The 16,434-nt window shown below is 45.9% G+C and overlaps 1 protein-coding gene across 9 annotated transcripts in view; it reads right to left on the bottom strand.

Moving 5' to 3' along the window:
* Nucleotides 1–15,862, bottom strand: part of BOC (BOC cell adhesion associated, oncogene regulated) — an 80,853-nt gene extending 64,991 nt beyond the window's left edge. For 3 of the 9 annotated variants that reach the window (XM_043538647.1, XM_043538648.1, XM_043538650.1), the window contains exon 1: nt 15,103–15,252. In XM_043538647.1, coding sequence (XP_043394582.1) covers nt 15,103–15,105 — 3 coding nt within the window. In that variant the 5' untranslated portion in view covers nt 15,106–15,252. Of the gene's footprint in view, nt 1–10,638; nt 10,725–15,102; nt 15,253–15,360 lie in introns of those variants that run through there. The other 6 variants (XM_037908943.2, XM_037908949.2, XM_037908927.2 and 3 more) reach the window with 5 other exon arrangements.
* Nucleotides 15,863–16,434: the final 572 nt, after the last annotated feature.

Here is a 16,434-nt window from a genome sequence, read left to right as displayed (position 1 = left end):
TCCAGTCACGTTTCGGGCCAAGACTCTTAGAATCACATCACCTCCAATTTACACCAAACAGTGTCCACTTGTCACAGACCATCCCTGCAAAATCTGAAGCAAAAAGGAAAGGAGTGTTTTGAGGATTTTAAGCAGGGAGGGATGCAAATCAGTCTCACTCTTAACTATGGAGAAGCTCTCGCATATCTAATAGTTTGTAAAATGCTAGAGAACTTTGCAACAAAATTATTACACATTATTTGTATTAGCATAGCACCTAGGAGCCCCAGTCATGGACCAAGACCCCATTATGCCAGGCACTGTACCAGCACAGAACAAAATGACAGTTCCTGCCCGAAAAAGCTTACAATGTAAGTCAATGCAATATTAAAATGGGAGGAAATGGCATTATGGCATTGCTCTGGGTAGTTAAACAGCTGCAGTGAACGCTTCCTATACATTATGATTTTTATAGTGCTTTAGTGCCCAATAAAGAAAAAGACAAGCTACACAAATATAAGGTATGACAGAGCTGCAAAACACAGCTTACAACATTTCTGCAACAAATCCAATAATGAAACCATAATAATTTCCCTCACTCCCCGCCTCCCACCCAGGTGAAGTCTGTCTCTTTCTTCTATAGCATCCAGAGCATAAGACTTCCACACATACTCCATCATCTTTCCTTCCCTGCTTCTCACTATCACTTATTTTTCGTGGGAGCCCCCAAAAACTATAGGGCTGATCCAAGAGTTTCAGTAGACTTGCCATGCTGTAGCCACAGTCCCTTGTCCCTTCTCTGACCGATACAGTCCTTGTCATGTTACCTAGGATCCCCTCGCCCCTTCTGGTGCTATTACACCAACTTCTTCAGTAAAGCAATGGCAGCACTGACATGTAGCAGCCAACTGATTAGACTGACAGATAAACTTCTTGGGCCAAACCCAGACAATGTGCATGCGCGGACTTCAGCGGAGCTGCATTTGCTTATGCCATGTGTGAATTTGCCTCCTGGCGAGTCATTTCCCTGCCTACGTTTAATTTTAGAGATGGGTCAAAAACCATAACCAAAGGCTTGGATTCAAATCCCAAGATTCAAATTGACACCTCCTCACCCCCTCCACACACCTTTGAATCAAATCTGGAAGGGGCTTATCTTCATGTCTGGATGGGGCCAAAATCTCCTAAGAATAACCAACCATTCACCAGAATTACCCTCTGCTTTCAATTCCAGGGAATATAGGCAATCCCCTGTCACCTACTGTACAATGGAACGAGCCTTTGCATGTCAGGATTGGTCTCTTGTCCCCAGGCCAAGCATGGCTGGGAGCACTTTTGAGGTAGCATGTTTAGCCCTGGGAGGAAACACCTTGCGTTGTTCTTGGGTTGTTCTTGACTGACTCCCTCAGAGTATTCAGCACTGTTAACAGGAGAACAAGGAATGAGCCACAATGAGTCCCTCTTAGCTCTGGCGACAGTAATTATGGCATGAAGCCCTAACGTGGGGAGCTCAGATAAAAAAATTCGGCAGGGAGAAAACCCAACTGGTTCTGATCACAAGCCCCTCAGCCCTCAGGGAGAAAGCACACATACTCCTTGAGTATAACATCTTAATTGTGATCCACCTCTAATCTAGTTCTCCCCCCTCCACAATCTTTTTCATCAATGAGCCTGAGTCAAATTTTGCTGGTAAACTGAGAGGGGTAGGGGTGTCTGTGTGTGTGCGCATGCACACACACCTGTGTTGGGAGAGAGGTAAGTTATTTTCTTGATGAATAAGGGGGACCCAATTTTCCAAACATCTCCATATATGACCTCTCCTTACATCCCACCCCAGCAACCGAGTCAACATTTCCACTTTGTTTTGGTCCAGCTAGGTTCGTGTTTCAGCAATCTGTTTGGTACACTGAATGCAACCTGGGTTTGGAAAGTGGAAAAGTAGAAGGGCATAAAGGATGGTGCTAAGGTAAGTAAGAATGGGCATACTGGGTCAGACCAATGGCCCATCTACCCCACTATCTGGTCTCTGACAATGGCCGTTGCCAGACGCTTCAGAGGGCATGAACAGAACAGGGCAATCATCAAGTGATCCATGCTGTCATCCAGTCCCACTTTCTGGTAGTCAGAGGATTAGGTGCAACCAGATCATGGGTTGCATCCCTGACCCTCCTCGCTAATAGCCATTGATGGGCCTATCCTCTATGCACATGTATCTACTTCTTTTTTGATCCCAGTTATACTTTTGGCCTTCACAACATCCCCTGACAACAAGTCCATCGGCTGACTGCATTGGGTGAAGTACTTCCTTATGCTTGTTTTAAACCTACTGCCTATTAATTTCATTGGGTGACCCCCGGTTCTTGTGTTACGTGAAGAGGTAAAGAACACTTCCGTATTCACTTTCTCCACACCATTCATGATTTTATAGATGTCCATCATATCCCCCCTTAGTTGTCTCTTTTCCAAGCTGATCAGTTGCAGTCTTTTTAAATCTCTCTTCATATGGAAGTTGTTCCATACCCCTCATCATTTTTGTTGCCCTTCTCTGTACTTTTTCCAATTCTAATATATCTTTTTTGCAATAGAGCAACCAGAACTGCATGCAGTATTCAAAGTGTAGGCTTATCATGGATTTATATGGCACCTTTATAATATTTTCTGTCTTATTATCTGTCCCTTTCCTAATGGTTCCTAGCAGTCTGTTCACTTTTTTGACGGCCACTCCACACTGAGCAGATGTTTTCAGAGAACTATCCACAATGACTCCAAGATCTCTTTCTTGAGCAGTAACAGCTAATTTAGACCCCATCATTTTATATGCAATTGGGATTATGTTTTCCAATGTGTATTACTTCACATTTATCAATATTGAATTTCATCTGCCATTTTGTTGCCCACTCACCCAGTTTTGTGAGGTCCCTTCATAACTCTAATTATCCCTCAGAGCACTCAGAATGATGAGTTGCCCTTTATCACTCCATTCCTCCCATGATGCACCTCAAACCACCATCTTCCTGACCCCTCCCTCAGTTCCCTGCAACACCGAATACTCCTGTACTGACTATATGGATACATGCAAGTGATGCTGCCCTCTATTGGCTGAGTCCACAGCACAGCTAAGGGGCCCACGACTAGCAGCAGCTATAGCCGTTTGCCTTTAGCTCATGTAGTAAAGGCTTGTGGTTTTGGATCAGGAGCCTAGTCCCAGCCCCCCCAACCCCAAGACAGAATGGGTGTGATATTTATATAATAACTGTGCCTTGTCCGCAGTATACAAATTAGTCACGTTAGTTCCCTTACTCTCTGGCAACTATTCTCCAGCTTGCAAGTCACCATACCTCAGCTAATTCTCTCCTGTTAGCTTGTTCCCTTATATAGAACTGGTTCTTTCCCTTCCCCTAGGCTGGCCTTGCACTTTTCCTTTCACCTGCCCTTTCCCCAGGATCACAGTGGAGCTCCCTTCAACTTTCTTCAGGCTGACAGGTGCTTCGACACTGCAGTGGTAGGCACCATAGACAACTCTACGGATGCGTCTACATAGCAATTGGGCGGGGTGGGTGCAGCTCGTGTAGACGTACCCAAGCTAGCTTCAATCAAGCTAGCTCGCTAAAAATAGCAGTGTACCTATGGCGGCATGGGCTAGCTGCCCAAGTAGAATCCTGTCTGGCTCCAAAGGCACATACGCGACAATTAGCCCATCCCACCACGGCTACACTGCCATTTTTAGTGAGCTAGCTCAATCCAAACTAGTGTAGGTATGCCTGCATCTGCTGAATTTAGCCTCACAACACCCCTTTTTCTTCTCTACCTCTCTAGCTAAAATAAAACCCAAGTGTTCAGCTGTGACATCCTCCTCAGAAAGATAGTGTGGGCCAATGGATAGAGCACTGGGCTGGGAGGCAGGAGATGTGGGTTCTACTCTGCGCTTTGGCACTGACCTGCTGGGTAACTTTGGGGCAGTCACTTTGCTTGGTTTTCCCTCCCATCCTTTGCCTGTCTTCTCCATTTAGAATGCAAGCTCTTTGAAGCAGGGACTCTCTCTCACTATGTGTATGTACAGCACCTAGAACAATGGGGCCCAGAACTTAGATACGTAGATTCATAGATATTAAGGTCTGAAGGGACCATTATGATCATCTAGTTTGACCTCCTGCACAATGCAGGCCACAGAATCTCACCCACCCACTCCTGCAAAAAACCTCTCACCTATGTCTGAGCTATTGAAGTCCTCAAATCGTGGTTTAAAGACTTCAAGGAGCAGAGAATCCTCCAGCAAGTGACCCGTGCCCCATGCTGCAGAGGAAGACGAAAAACCTCCAGGGCCTCTTCCAATCTGCCCTGGAGGAAAATTCCTTCCTGACCCCAAATATGGTGATCAGCTGAACCCTGAGCATATGGGCAAGATTCACCAGCCAGATACCCAGGAAAGAATTCTCTGTAGTAACTCAGATCCCACCCCATCTAACATCCCATCACAGGCCATTGGGCCTATTTACCATGAATAGTTAAAGATCAATTAATTGCCAAAATCATGTTATCCCATCATACCATCTCCTCCATAAACGTATTGAGTTTAATCTTAAAGCCAGATAGGTCTTTTGCCCCCACTGCTTCCCTTGGAAGGCTATTCCAAAACTTCACTCCTCTGATGGTTAGAAACCTTCGTCTAATTTCAAGTCTAAACTTCCTGGTGGCCAGTTTATATCCATTTGTTCTTGTGTCCACATTGGTACTGAGCTTAAATAATTCCTCTCCCTCTCCAGTATTTATCCCTCTGATATATTTATAGAGAGCAATCATGTCTCCCCTCAACCTTCTTTTAGTTAGGCTAAACAAGCCAAGCTCCTTGAGTCTCCTTTCATAAGACAGGTTTTCCATTCCTCGGATCATCCTAGTAGCCCTTCTCTGTACCTGTTCCAGTTTGAATTCATCCTTCTTAAACATGGGAAACCAGAACTGCACACAGTATTCCAGGTGAGGTCTCACCAGTGCCTTGTAGAACAGTACTAAAACCTCCTTATCTCTACTGGAAATACTTCGCCTGATGCATCCCAAGACCGCATTAGCTTTTTTCACAGCCATATCACATTGGCGGCTCATAGTCATCCTATGATCAACCAATACTCCAAGGTCCTTCTCCTCCTCGTTACTTCTAATTGATGCGTCCCCAGCTTATAACTAAAATTCTTGTTATTAATCCCTAAATGCATAACCCTACACTTCTCACTATTAAATTTCATTCTATTATTATTACTCCAGTTTACAAGGTCATCCAAATCTTCCTGTATGATATCCCTGTCCTTCTCTAAATTGGCAATACCTCCCAGCTTTGTATCATCCGCAAACTTTATTAGCACACTCCCACTTTTTGTGCCAAGGTCAGTAATAAAATGATTAAATAAGATTGGTCCCAAAACTGATCCCTGAGGAACTCCACTGGTAACCTCCCTCCAGCCTGACAGTTCACCTTTCAGTAGGACCCGCTGTAGTCTCCCTGTTAACCATTTCCTTATGCACCTTTCAATTTTCATATTGATCCCCATCTTTTCCAATTTAACTTGGCTGATTCCTCTAGGTGCTACAGTAATACAAATGATAATTTAGGATTTAGAGTAAAAGGGGAGCAAGAGGCTCTTCTCAGGCTCTCACCTAGAGAGTCACATTAACAAACCTCCTCTTAGCTTAACCCTTCTACTATCAAACCGGGTTATGCTCACATTTTTTTGGTCTGGTAAAATGTGTGTGTGCTTGTTTGGTTAGTATTTTTTTAAATATCTCGGGGGATTGGGATATCGAAAGCAGTCCCAGCAGAAATGGATTGGTGGGCAGAGTGCAGGTGAGGTGGCCAAAGGTGCATAATAAATATGACTTACCACTTGGTTCTGCAATCTCAAACATGGTATGTGTATAAATGCCATTCTGTTTACCCTCCAGCCATCCCCCACCCCTCCAGCAAGCAGCATAGCCTTCCTTAAATGCACATCAACTGCCAATTTAAGTGAGGCCAGCACGTTTTCATTACTACTTTCTGTTGTATACTTAAGGCTTGTACCTGCTCCTAATGAAATAACTGTGAGTTTTGACATTGATTTAAGTGGAAGCCAGAGCCAACACAATCTGTAGTATGTTGTGTAAATATTGTCTATAGAGGACTTCTGGCCTCTGTCTGGCATGCACATGAGTAGTCCCCAGTACTACAAGATAAGGTAGAGAGGAAAAAGGGATGTTGTGAGGCTAAATTCATTAGTTAGTAAAGCACAGTGTGATTCTTAGATGGAGAGATCCTTAGAAATGCAAGACATCATAGCTCAATGTTTGTGAGGAACTTAGTTATTAGGGTGATGTGGGCCACATATGTACACACAGATGGCCAAGATTGCTTTCTTTCATCTGTGCTTGTTGTTGAGAAGGGTGCAACTGTTCTTCTCAGAGATCGTCGTCTTTACCACAGAAATCCAGGCCTTTGACCTCTCAGGTTTAGACTAATGCAACACTCTCTCCTTGGAACTACACCATGGGATCATGCAGATTGGTACACCCTACGTAGTAAGCCGGCCTCACACAGAGATCACATCACATTGATGCTTCATAGTCCATTTCCAAGTAGTTTCCAGGTAAGGCTTAAGGTGGTGGTTTGGAGCTAGACAGTTTGAACCTTAACAGGGTGGAAACCCAGCTACGTGAGAAACCACCCTGCTCCCTGGGTGACACCACCACACAGGATCAGTGAGGGCACTCAAGAAAACAAGGCCCTGATTTTAGAAGGAAGGGAAGTTATTTGGATTTTGAAAAGCACCTTAGTGACTCAGGAGCATAAGGCCCACTGACTTTCAACAGGCCTTACATTAAATCACTTTTTTGCTTCAGAAAATCCCACCCAGACCGATTTCCAAGAGAATGCTTCAGCTTTGGAACTCAGTCCCACCCTCTTGGCCTGACACAGCTCAGACTTGTTGACCTAACAGCTTTCCTTAAACTCCTGTGCCAGTTGCCTGGGGCCCTGGGGCCCAAAGGAAGTGCTTGCTGGTGACGGCAGGCTCAGATAGCAGCTGGCCAAAATGCGCCTATACCACCCACAGCCATGCAGCCATGCCAAGCACTGATTGAGTGCCATCCTCCCACCCCAGAGCTGAGTGGCTTTGATTGGAAGGGGTGGAGTGAAGAGAACCCTCTATGCATTATCTATAGTTTGGAGCTCTCCAGGATGAAAGGCCCCAGATGAATGTAAAAATATTAGTCATCATTCAAAATACTCCTGGCTTCCAAATAACTGTCCACTTGTGTGTGAGAGAAAACCCTTGCTACATGGAGTATTGCCAGTGTGCTCTCTGGGGAGAAGGCCTCTACATGGACTTAATCTAGGCTTTGGATTTTAAACACGAACAGCTCAGACTGTTCTCAGACATTTTCGCTGGCAACTGGGCTCCTAGTGGATGTGATGGTCTCTCTCTTGCCTCCTCTTTCTCCACTTTCAAAGTCTGACATCAAAGGGCTTCTTTGAAGATAAAGTCAAATTTTCAATTGCGGGCGGGGGGGGGGGGGGGGAGTGTCTTCATAAAACTAGAAGCGGGGAGAGGAGGGAAAAGGTGGGAGTCATTTTGCTTGTGGAGATGCACGCTGCCTGGAACATAAAAGATTACAGTGGTCTCTCTGTACCACCACTGGCTGGAGCCATAAATCTGTTGCAGTGCTGCTACCGACACTAGACTCCCTGACGGTCACACTCAGCTAACAGGTCTTCTATAGCAGGTCACCAGCCTGTTCTCCAAATCTCAAAGCACTGCACAGAGCCCCCAGAAAGCATCCCATCCACCCAGGACAAGCCTTTCACCACACTGCCATGCTTGAAGAGGCAGGCTACATTTCCATCCTAAACCAATCGCGGTTCCTATCTGTGGCCTCCAGAATCACAGCACCTCACAATCTTTACTGAATTTATCCTTACCAGGCCCCTCTGAGGTAGGCAAGTGCATTCTTACAGATGGGAAACCGAGGCACCGAGAGGCTAACTGACTTGCCCAAGGTCACACCGGATGTCTGGTAGAACAGAGGATTAAACCTGGGTCTCCCCCAGGCCACCCTTCATCTCAGCACTCCTCAGTGCAGGGCAGGTGGGCAGTGCCTACGTTGTTTTGAATCAGCTTTAGACCCTGTCTACATTAAGGAAATAAGCATCAAGGTAGCTACATCAGTGTGGACCTCTAATTAGACACACTGCAGCAACAAAAAGCAGGGGCTATGCTGGTGCAGTTTATTTTAGTGCCTCACTGGATTAAGCTGTACCGGGGTAAGCCCCGCTTTGGGCCAGTGCAATGCATTTAGGTCAGGGGGTCATACCAGTGTGACCACATTGCTGGAGTTACACCTGCGTAAATTTCCTTAATGTATATGGGGCCTTGATTACCATTATGCAATGGCTCAGAGGGCTCTATCTCACCTGCTAGTTTGGCCTGCCAGCTTTCAGATGGCACCAAACCTCCATTGCGGAAAGCCTCTAATTTCAGGCAATTTGAAGTGGTTTGGAGAAATAAAAATAACCTAAAGGCTTCTGGTCTGATGTTAGAAAGTTAATGCTAGAGTTCTTAAAGGGATAGCCATCTCACTCCTCCACATTTGTGTCATTAGAGTGACTGGGGACTGCCCTGACATGCAGACCCGTGCCTAAAATCAGTTTAGAATCCTTGGCACTGAATCTAATAAATATATTTCAGCACCCGGCAAAAGGATCCACACGCACCAAGACCCTGACCCTGCGGATCCCTTTGCTGGATGGGACCTTTGGTTGTCAAAATGGAATTCCCACCAGTGAGCTTTGGGTAAGAGACTTACTGGCTGTTATAGGCAAATAGCTGAACTCCTGGAGGGAACACAGACCAAGTGGGAGGAAAGTGATTTACTTTCAATCCCTGACTGAACTTTTACAACAGTCTGCGTATACCCACAGCAGCCCATATTGCCTCGACTCCACAGAAGTCAGGCACTAGGAGGATACAGCGAGGTTTGGATTAAGCCCAGGAAGCCTGTGGTCACTACACAACGACCAGGCACAATCACAATCCTCACATCTGAGAGGAGCTCAGGGACTGATCTCCTCCCACATCCCACCAGCTGAAAGCTGCTCTGAACCAGCTGAGAAGAGAGCAGGGTCCAGGTCTGTGTCCTTCTTGGCACTGGCACTCTGCCTAATAACGGGGTGCAGTATTTTTGCAGCTCCCACATACTCCCTGAAACAAGATCCCTTAGTTCCCGCTGTGGGCAAGCAGTTCCGCAACACCTCTTACTCAGGACTGTTATAGTCAATTACGGTAGCACCTAGGAGCTCCAGACATAAGACAGGACCCCACTGTGCTAGGTGCGGTACAAACGCAGCACAGTCAGTTCTTCCCCCAAAGAGCTTACAGATGTGACTGTCAAGGACAACTAAGCCTTTAAACTGCGTATGGGATGCCACCTCTTTTACGGCAAAAACAACAATTTGCACTGTCAATAATGTGAATAAAAATAAAATTAAGAAGTCAACTAAAAGTGATCCAACCCATCCTCCAAAACGCCATCTGACGCTCACTTTATTTTGAGGGGTGGTGTTTAAAAATAAACATGGCTACATTTGTCGTTGTTAAAACTTGTTTTTACATTTTTGTCCTTCTTTGCTTCCTGGTTCCAGCTGAGTTAGTATCTAAGATCCTCTGAGCAGGGATGTGTCATTTCTTAGCTATCCGTAGAGCTCTGCATGCCCACGGCACGTATAAAAGTAGGCAAGTACTGAAAAGCCTTTAAACACAAATATTCAAGTTTGGGCTTGTCTACATGGCGAGTTTCACACCCTGGTTTGCCACACAATATCACAGCACCCCAGATTCCCACACAGTAACTTGCTGCATGGATCCTGCTACATATATAGCTCAGTGAAAGACCCCCAGCCCATTGTTACAGATCCAGAAGGCCTGAATAGCCACCGAAATTTCAGAATGTTTATCCAAACCTTATATGAGCCTACTGAAGTCAACAGCGATCTTGCCATCAACTTCACTGGGACCTGGGATTAGGTCATTTTACATCCATCTGCCAAAACCCCACAGTGAATGCAGAATGAAGGTTGCCTACCACCACTTCATTTGCTTCCGGAACACGGTGGGCGACTAACTGTCAATCTCTGAGAACTAGGAAATGCAAGGGGTAAGTTAATGTCTTCCACACTGCGCTCCCACCCAACCTTAAACTCTGCCTCTGAGGAGGTGGCAATAGGCACTGTGAGTACAGAAGAGCTCTGTGTGCTCAACACAGCTCCACCTCACCATTCCTAATCAAACAGTTGCACTGATGTAGGGGGTACTTGCAGGTGATCAGCATGGCTCTGACCATCATCTCCCCGCCTAGGGATGCTGAGAAGCAAAGAGACTAGGAGAATGCTTCACCCCATCCTAACGAGCCTTGGCACCAGGGCCGTCCCTAGGGGTGCGGGGCCCAAGGCAGATGTGACGGATTCGTTTCTTCCGGGACCGACCACACCGGTCCACGGGGGCCCCCAAAGCGCGGGGCCTGGAGCGGTCGCCCCGATTCGCCCTCCCCAAGGGACAGCTCTGCTTGGCACCTTCCCAGTGTCCACCAGAACTGCACACCCGCACTGCCAGTCACAGGCTGCTAGGGACCCTCACTCACCCCTGTGCTGCACTGTCGCTCTGGTGAATACCAGCGCCGCGTTTGCTGCCTCGTTGTGGCCACAAGACTAAGCTGAATTTTATTTCTTTACAATTTTGACAGATGACATTGATATTTATTTTTATGCATTTTTTTTCTATTTTTATCTGTTTAAAAGTTCACAGTTGAGGGAATTTGCGGGGGGGGGGAAGAGACGGATAATTATTTAACAATAGTGGACGTTGAGGTTCATAAAGTTAAAGCTTTAAACTCGTTAAAACACCCCAAGTCAATATCCTTTAAATCAAATTGGAACCAGTTCTCAAGCCACATTTTTGTTACTTTGCTTATCTGTAAATTTTGATCGTCGTTGTCGGAAATGTGTTTTCAGCAGTTTTGGTGTGCATGGGAAAATCGACTTTTACAGATAAAAAAATCTGATCTTTCCGAGCCTATTTATAACCATGCCAAACTGCTGCATCTTCAGAACGGCGATTCCACAAGCAATGGGCTGACTCAGCACTATAATCATCAAGGCACAATGGCTGGTTGTTGCACTGCAACACGCACATGCAACAGGATTTCCAGCTAACGTTTCTGAAAGAGCTTTAAATCTGAACAGGCTCCACCCAGGATGGGGATCACCTGAGCCAAAAGATTGGCAATCCCCTGACCATAACGCACCAACTACCAGCCAGCAAAATCAGGCATTTAACATGATGGATCTGAACAAATGACCTCAACAAGCTCTACCTCGCAAACCTCCCCTAGAACATGTCTAAGGTGGTATTTTCAAAACCACTCAGAGTTGGCCTATCTCTTCTTTCACTCAAGTCAAAATTCCCACTGACTCTCATGGGGGCAGAGCAAGGCCAACCATGAACCCACATGGTCTGCGGTAGTGCCAATGTCTTGGGGCTATCTGTTACACCAGCCTAAATCCAGAGACATTCCTCGGCCTTCAGCTGCTCAGTTATGCATTACAATCTGGCCATCAGCGTGCAGTGACGGGAGGGTGGCTTTAAACATATGGTTTAGCTGCTTTGCCTTTTTCCTTTGGCCCCAAGGTTAAACTAAATGTTTTGTTATTAGTCACCTTGAAGTCACCCTCGAGGTTCATGTGGCTCGATTATGGTTGTAGTCAGGAAACTAGCTCAGTCTTTTCAACACAACTACTCCTCCTAGGGGTGAGATTCTGCGCTACGCCTCTTAGCGGTGCAGCGCAGCACTCACTGCCCTGGTGGACAGGGGGCTAAGGTGGCTTCCTCCCAGTCCTCTGCCATCCCATGGCCCCCACTGTAACCTGGACACACCTGCAGGCCTGTCTAAGTTACAGCACCCTATCCTTGCTGCCTATAGCCGTCCCCAAACACGCCCCGGGTACACATGCCCCTCAAGGCTTGCCAGGGGGCCTCGAGAGCACTCTGCGGCTGTCTTCCTCAGATCCTGTGACAAGGGAATCCTTTTGGATCCCTTTTATGCTGCTTCAGCTCTTTTACCCACCATATAGGGGGCAGAACTGGGATGAGGATATCACCATATGCATCCAACGTCTAGCCTCGCTTTACCAAGAGAAACAAGGGTTTATATTTGTTGGCCCTGAAGTGTCAATATTATTAATCATATTTGCAATTCTATAGTGCTTTCCATTTGTGAGTTAGGTCAGTAATAGACCAATTTTAATAATGGGGAAATTGAGGCAAAGAGGGAGGAAGGATCTTACCTCAAAATCACACCGGAAGTCTCGGTCAGCCAGGAATAGAACCCAAGTCTCCTGACTCCCAGCCCTGTGCTTTAACCTGAAGATTATCCTTCAGCCCCTAGTTCTACTCCTCCCTAAGACAGCCACAATAGTGTGAGCAGGAATCTCTTCTGTGAGCACGTAATCCAACTGTCAGCCTTCCTCACTCTTCAGGGTGTGAGATGCAGGATGAACCCAGGTGGCACTGGCAGTTAGAAAAGTAATCTGTTGACTTGGAAACCAAGCACATTTGATCCAGTATCACTGAGAAAAACAAGGAGCTCCACAAAGTGAGTTTTCTGACTGCTGTCAGACTGATCTCACACCCTCGTAGGCTGGGAAAGAGCTTTACTTCTTTGCACCAGTCTCTGCAGTGGGCTCAGAGGATTCCATGGGTTTACAATCTTAGCTGCAGCTTTCCTTGTTTTGGGGGACTTAAGTTAGATCCTTAAGGTTGAATTTTGCCACACTCAGTAACATAGGTGAATGGGAGTTGCACCCCTGGATCTGAGCTCCATGGTTAATATAGTGAAGCTTGGAGGGTTTTGGGTGTGGGGGGAGTGCAAGGAATTTCAGGAGGCAAGGGGAGTTTGGCCAAAGAACAGCTGAATAATTGCCCAACAACCCCCAGGAAAGGAAACGCTCAGAGGGTCTGACACCCCAGGGGCTAGAAAGACTCTGTGAATACTTAAGTGCCCCATTTAGCGAGGTGAAACCAAACAGCCCACGTGCTGTTTTGTGTCAGGTGGATGACCCGGCGCATCACAGTAACAAACAGATGAAGAAAAGCGGTGCTTTCCAATCCCTAAGGAAGTAGAGAGGGACCATGAGAATGTACATCCTAGAATGGAGCAGCCACAGCCACCCATAATGTATCCTCTTTACCCCTCGTGCAGAAGAGAGGGCAGTGTGTGGATGCTGCCACCTTTACAGTTTTCACTGAGATCTCTCTCAAAAGGTGAGTTATTTTTGAGAGGGTGAAATGAATTTGGTCCTCAATTTTGTACATTAGCATTTTGTGCTTCCCTCATGGGAACATGCCCTATTTTTCCTAAGTAGAACTCCATCAGCAAGGAGGGTAGCACTAGGTCTGATTTCAGCCCTAACAGAAAACACCCATTGAGAGTTTAGCCTGCTTTAGACCTGGAGGATTACACCTTTTGATTGTGAGGGAAGCAAAACTCCACTGATTTCTTGCCACACATAAATCCACCCATTCTATGGGAAAATCATAATTCTCCCTAAATTATATTTTCCCCAAGAGACTCCAGGGTGCTTCCTATTAGCAAGGGGAGCTATTTACATTCAGTTATTTAGGTCATTTAAAAAACAAAACACCCATCATTTGCAACCCTCACAGTGTTTCTCCTGAAACCTTTCCCAGAGCCATAAACCTCAATATCTAACCCACCATAAAGGTGTTTTGTGTGTGTGTGTGTGTGCGCGCGTGCATGCGCATGTGCAAAGCCAACAATTTTCTCTCTTCCAAATCCAGGCAGACTGAGAAAGCGCACTCCCAAAAGGATAGGAAAACCAAAATAAAACCCTACTTGCAAACAAAAAAACCCACCACCAACACAAAAAACCCTCAGGCTCTTAATAATTTTCCATGATGAAGTTTTTTAAACCATGGGAAATGGAGGTTGACAGTTAGGCTGCAGACGGATATATCAAAACAACATTGCACAGTGCTGCTTGGTAGCTGTGCAGAAATTAAGAGAATTGGTCACCAAGTAAATCAAACAATTTAAGACATGCAAGAAATTGTATGTGAACACAGACACACACACAGTCTGTATATATAGAAACACACTCTCCTGTTCACATAAAACAGAGTATGTGTAGAGGCAATAGAGTTTCGTTAAAAAAAAAACAAAACAAAACACCAACTTGACTAGATCCTGAAATACCTCTTCCACAACTTCACTGAAATATACTTGGGAAACTGTGGCCCCTCTACAGGCAAAAGTTTTAGTCAAAAATAAAATGTTTGTGTTAAATCAGTTTTGCCCTTTGGGGGGCTATCAAGAAAGGTGCTTGCTTAGTCTATTATTATTATGTTATATTATTAGCAAGTTCTTCAAAATTAATTTAAAAAGTAATTTGAATGCTGCTATAAATCCTGAACCCTTCCCTCCCCTAAATAGTCAGTGCATTTTCTATTTAAAGGCGATGTTACAAGGACCTGCCAAAGTTACAGTCCAAATACCAAGATACACACACATAACAGCCTCTCAAGTCCCACATCATCACAGCAGAAGATGATTCCCCCCAACTCTCCTTTAACACCCCCTCCATCTATTTCACCGATCACCTTCGCATAAGGACTAAAATATACAATTGCACAAGAAAATGCAGGCAGCGAACAAACATTTTACTTACAGAAAACCCACCCACGAATTTCTCTCTGCAACAGGAACCCCTCCACATAATCACAAGCCAAGATGCCTTTGCATTAGTTGTCTTTTCTGCAAACTCCCATCATTTTAAAAAACAAATCCACTATTTTTTTTATGAAAGATGGGGTGAGGGGGAGGTAAAGAACTCTATTTCTTAAATCGTCTTTATCCATCTCCTGTCTCTTGTTGCCTGGGGAAGGGAGCCGAGTTGATCTTTGGGGAAGTTTTGGGCATTGGAGCTGCAGTACCCACAGAGTGCGTGCAGGGCCCTCCATTAATGCCGAGAAACAGAGTGAAATAAACAAGCCCCCAAATCCCACCTGCCCGGTCAAAAACAAAACTCACCATGGAAGGGGGGCGAGGGAATTGCTGGGGAAACTGTTCTTCTCTTGCTATTTTTATTGCATTAAAAAACACAAACCACAGAGATTTCCCCTAAAAGCATCCAGCAAACAACCCTCCCAAACTCCAAAAGATTTGCGGCTCCTACACGTAGGAGCTTAAGGGGGGGAAAAAACCACAACCCACCAGAACGTCTCTCTCTCTCGCTCCAAAGCAAACTTTTTTTAACCTCCCCACCCCACCCCCAGCTGTTTCACTCACCGGAGATCTCTGATGGAGCAGGAAGGAGAAACACAAAGATACACAAAATGAGAAGAAGCAACAAAGAGGCTAATGTCCAGGGGCTGGGAAGTTCCAGGCCGGATCTGGAACTCAGCAAAAGAGTCTGGGGTTTTTGATTTTTGGACTTACTTTCTTTTCGTGGTGGTTGATTTTAGGGATAATTTTAGGGGCGGAGAGATTCTGCAGGGCTCAGGGGAGGAGGAGGAGGAGGAGGAGAAGGAAGTTGTTGCAAGAGGAAGAAAGGGACATTGGAATCAGGGCAGCCACATGGAAGAAGGTTTTTTGGATGACTGAACTCTCAAACAATTCCCTTCTTTTGCTACCAGTCCTGCGGCTCTTCTGGAGCCTCCCATTCCCCCCTCCCCCTTAGTAGGAGGAGGGAAAGGAGGAGGAGCAAGACGTGAGAGGGGGGAAAATAACTCCCCAAAGGAAGGGAGCAAACAATAGTCTCCCCAAATACTAATAATGGTCATCAGATGGATTCTCTCTGTCCCATCTCCCAGCACTTGGGGTGAGTTTAAAGAATCACACGCACAGAGCAGCAGCCCTGGTGCTCCCCCCAACCCCCGCTCCTCCTCCTCTGTCCCCAGAGAAGCGGAAGCTGGGAAAGTTGAGCTGAAAAGTTTGGCAAAAGAAGGAGGGTCCCTCCACCACCCCTTGTCTTGTGGATTTGGTATGTGGCGGTCCTTAGTGACCCCCTATTTATCATGGGGGGGTGGGGGAGTTAGAGGCTGGAGCTGCTGCAGCAAAGTGATTTTTTCTTTACACGCAACACTGAACCTTTAGGCAGGAAAGAAGCTCTCTCTTAGAACTTACAGCCTTGCTGATGGAAAAAGTGTGTGTGTGTGAAAAACCAACCAGTGGCCCTATTTTTCTTTATTATTCACTGCTCCATATTGCACATGCAATGGTATTGTATCCTATACTGTATGATGGCTAGGCTGAAGGGCAGTTGGGGAAAGTTTGTGTCATTACAAAACTAAGATATATCAGCTCTAAAGGACAGATGTTTAATTGTCTTCCCCTGTCCCAGCCTTTTGGATTTTGCTCACC

This window comes from Chelonia mydas, chromosome 1 (genome assembly GCF_015237465.2).
Source record: "Chelonia mydas isolate rCheMyd1 chromosome 1, rCheMyd1.pri.v2, whole genome shotgun sequence".
In the NCBI taxonomy this organism is placed as follows: Eukaryota; Metazoa; Chordata; order Testudines; family Cheloniidae; genus Chelonia; species Chelonia mydas.
Note: the sequence above shows the minus strand (reverse complement) of the source record. Positions and strands in the feature narration are given on the sequence as shown.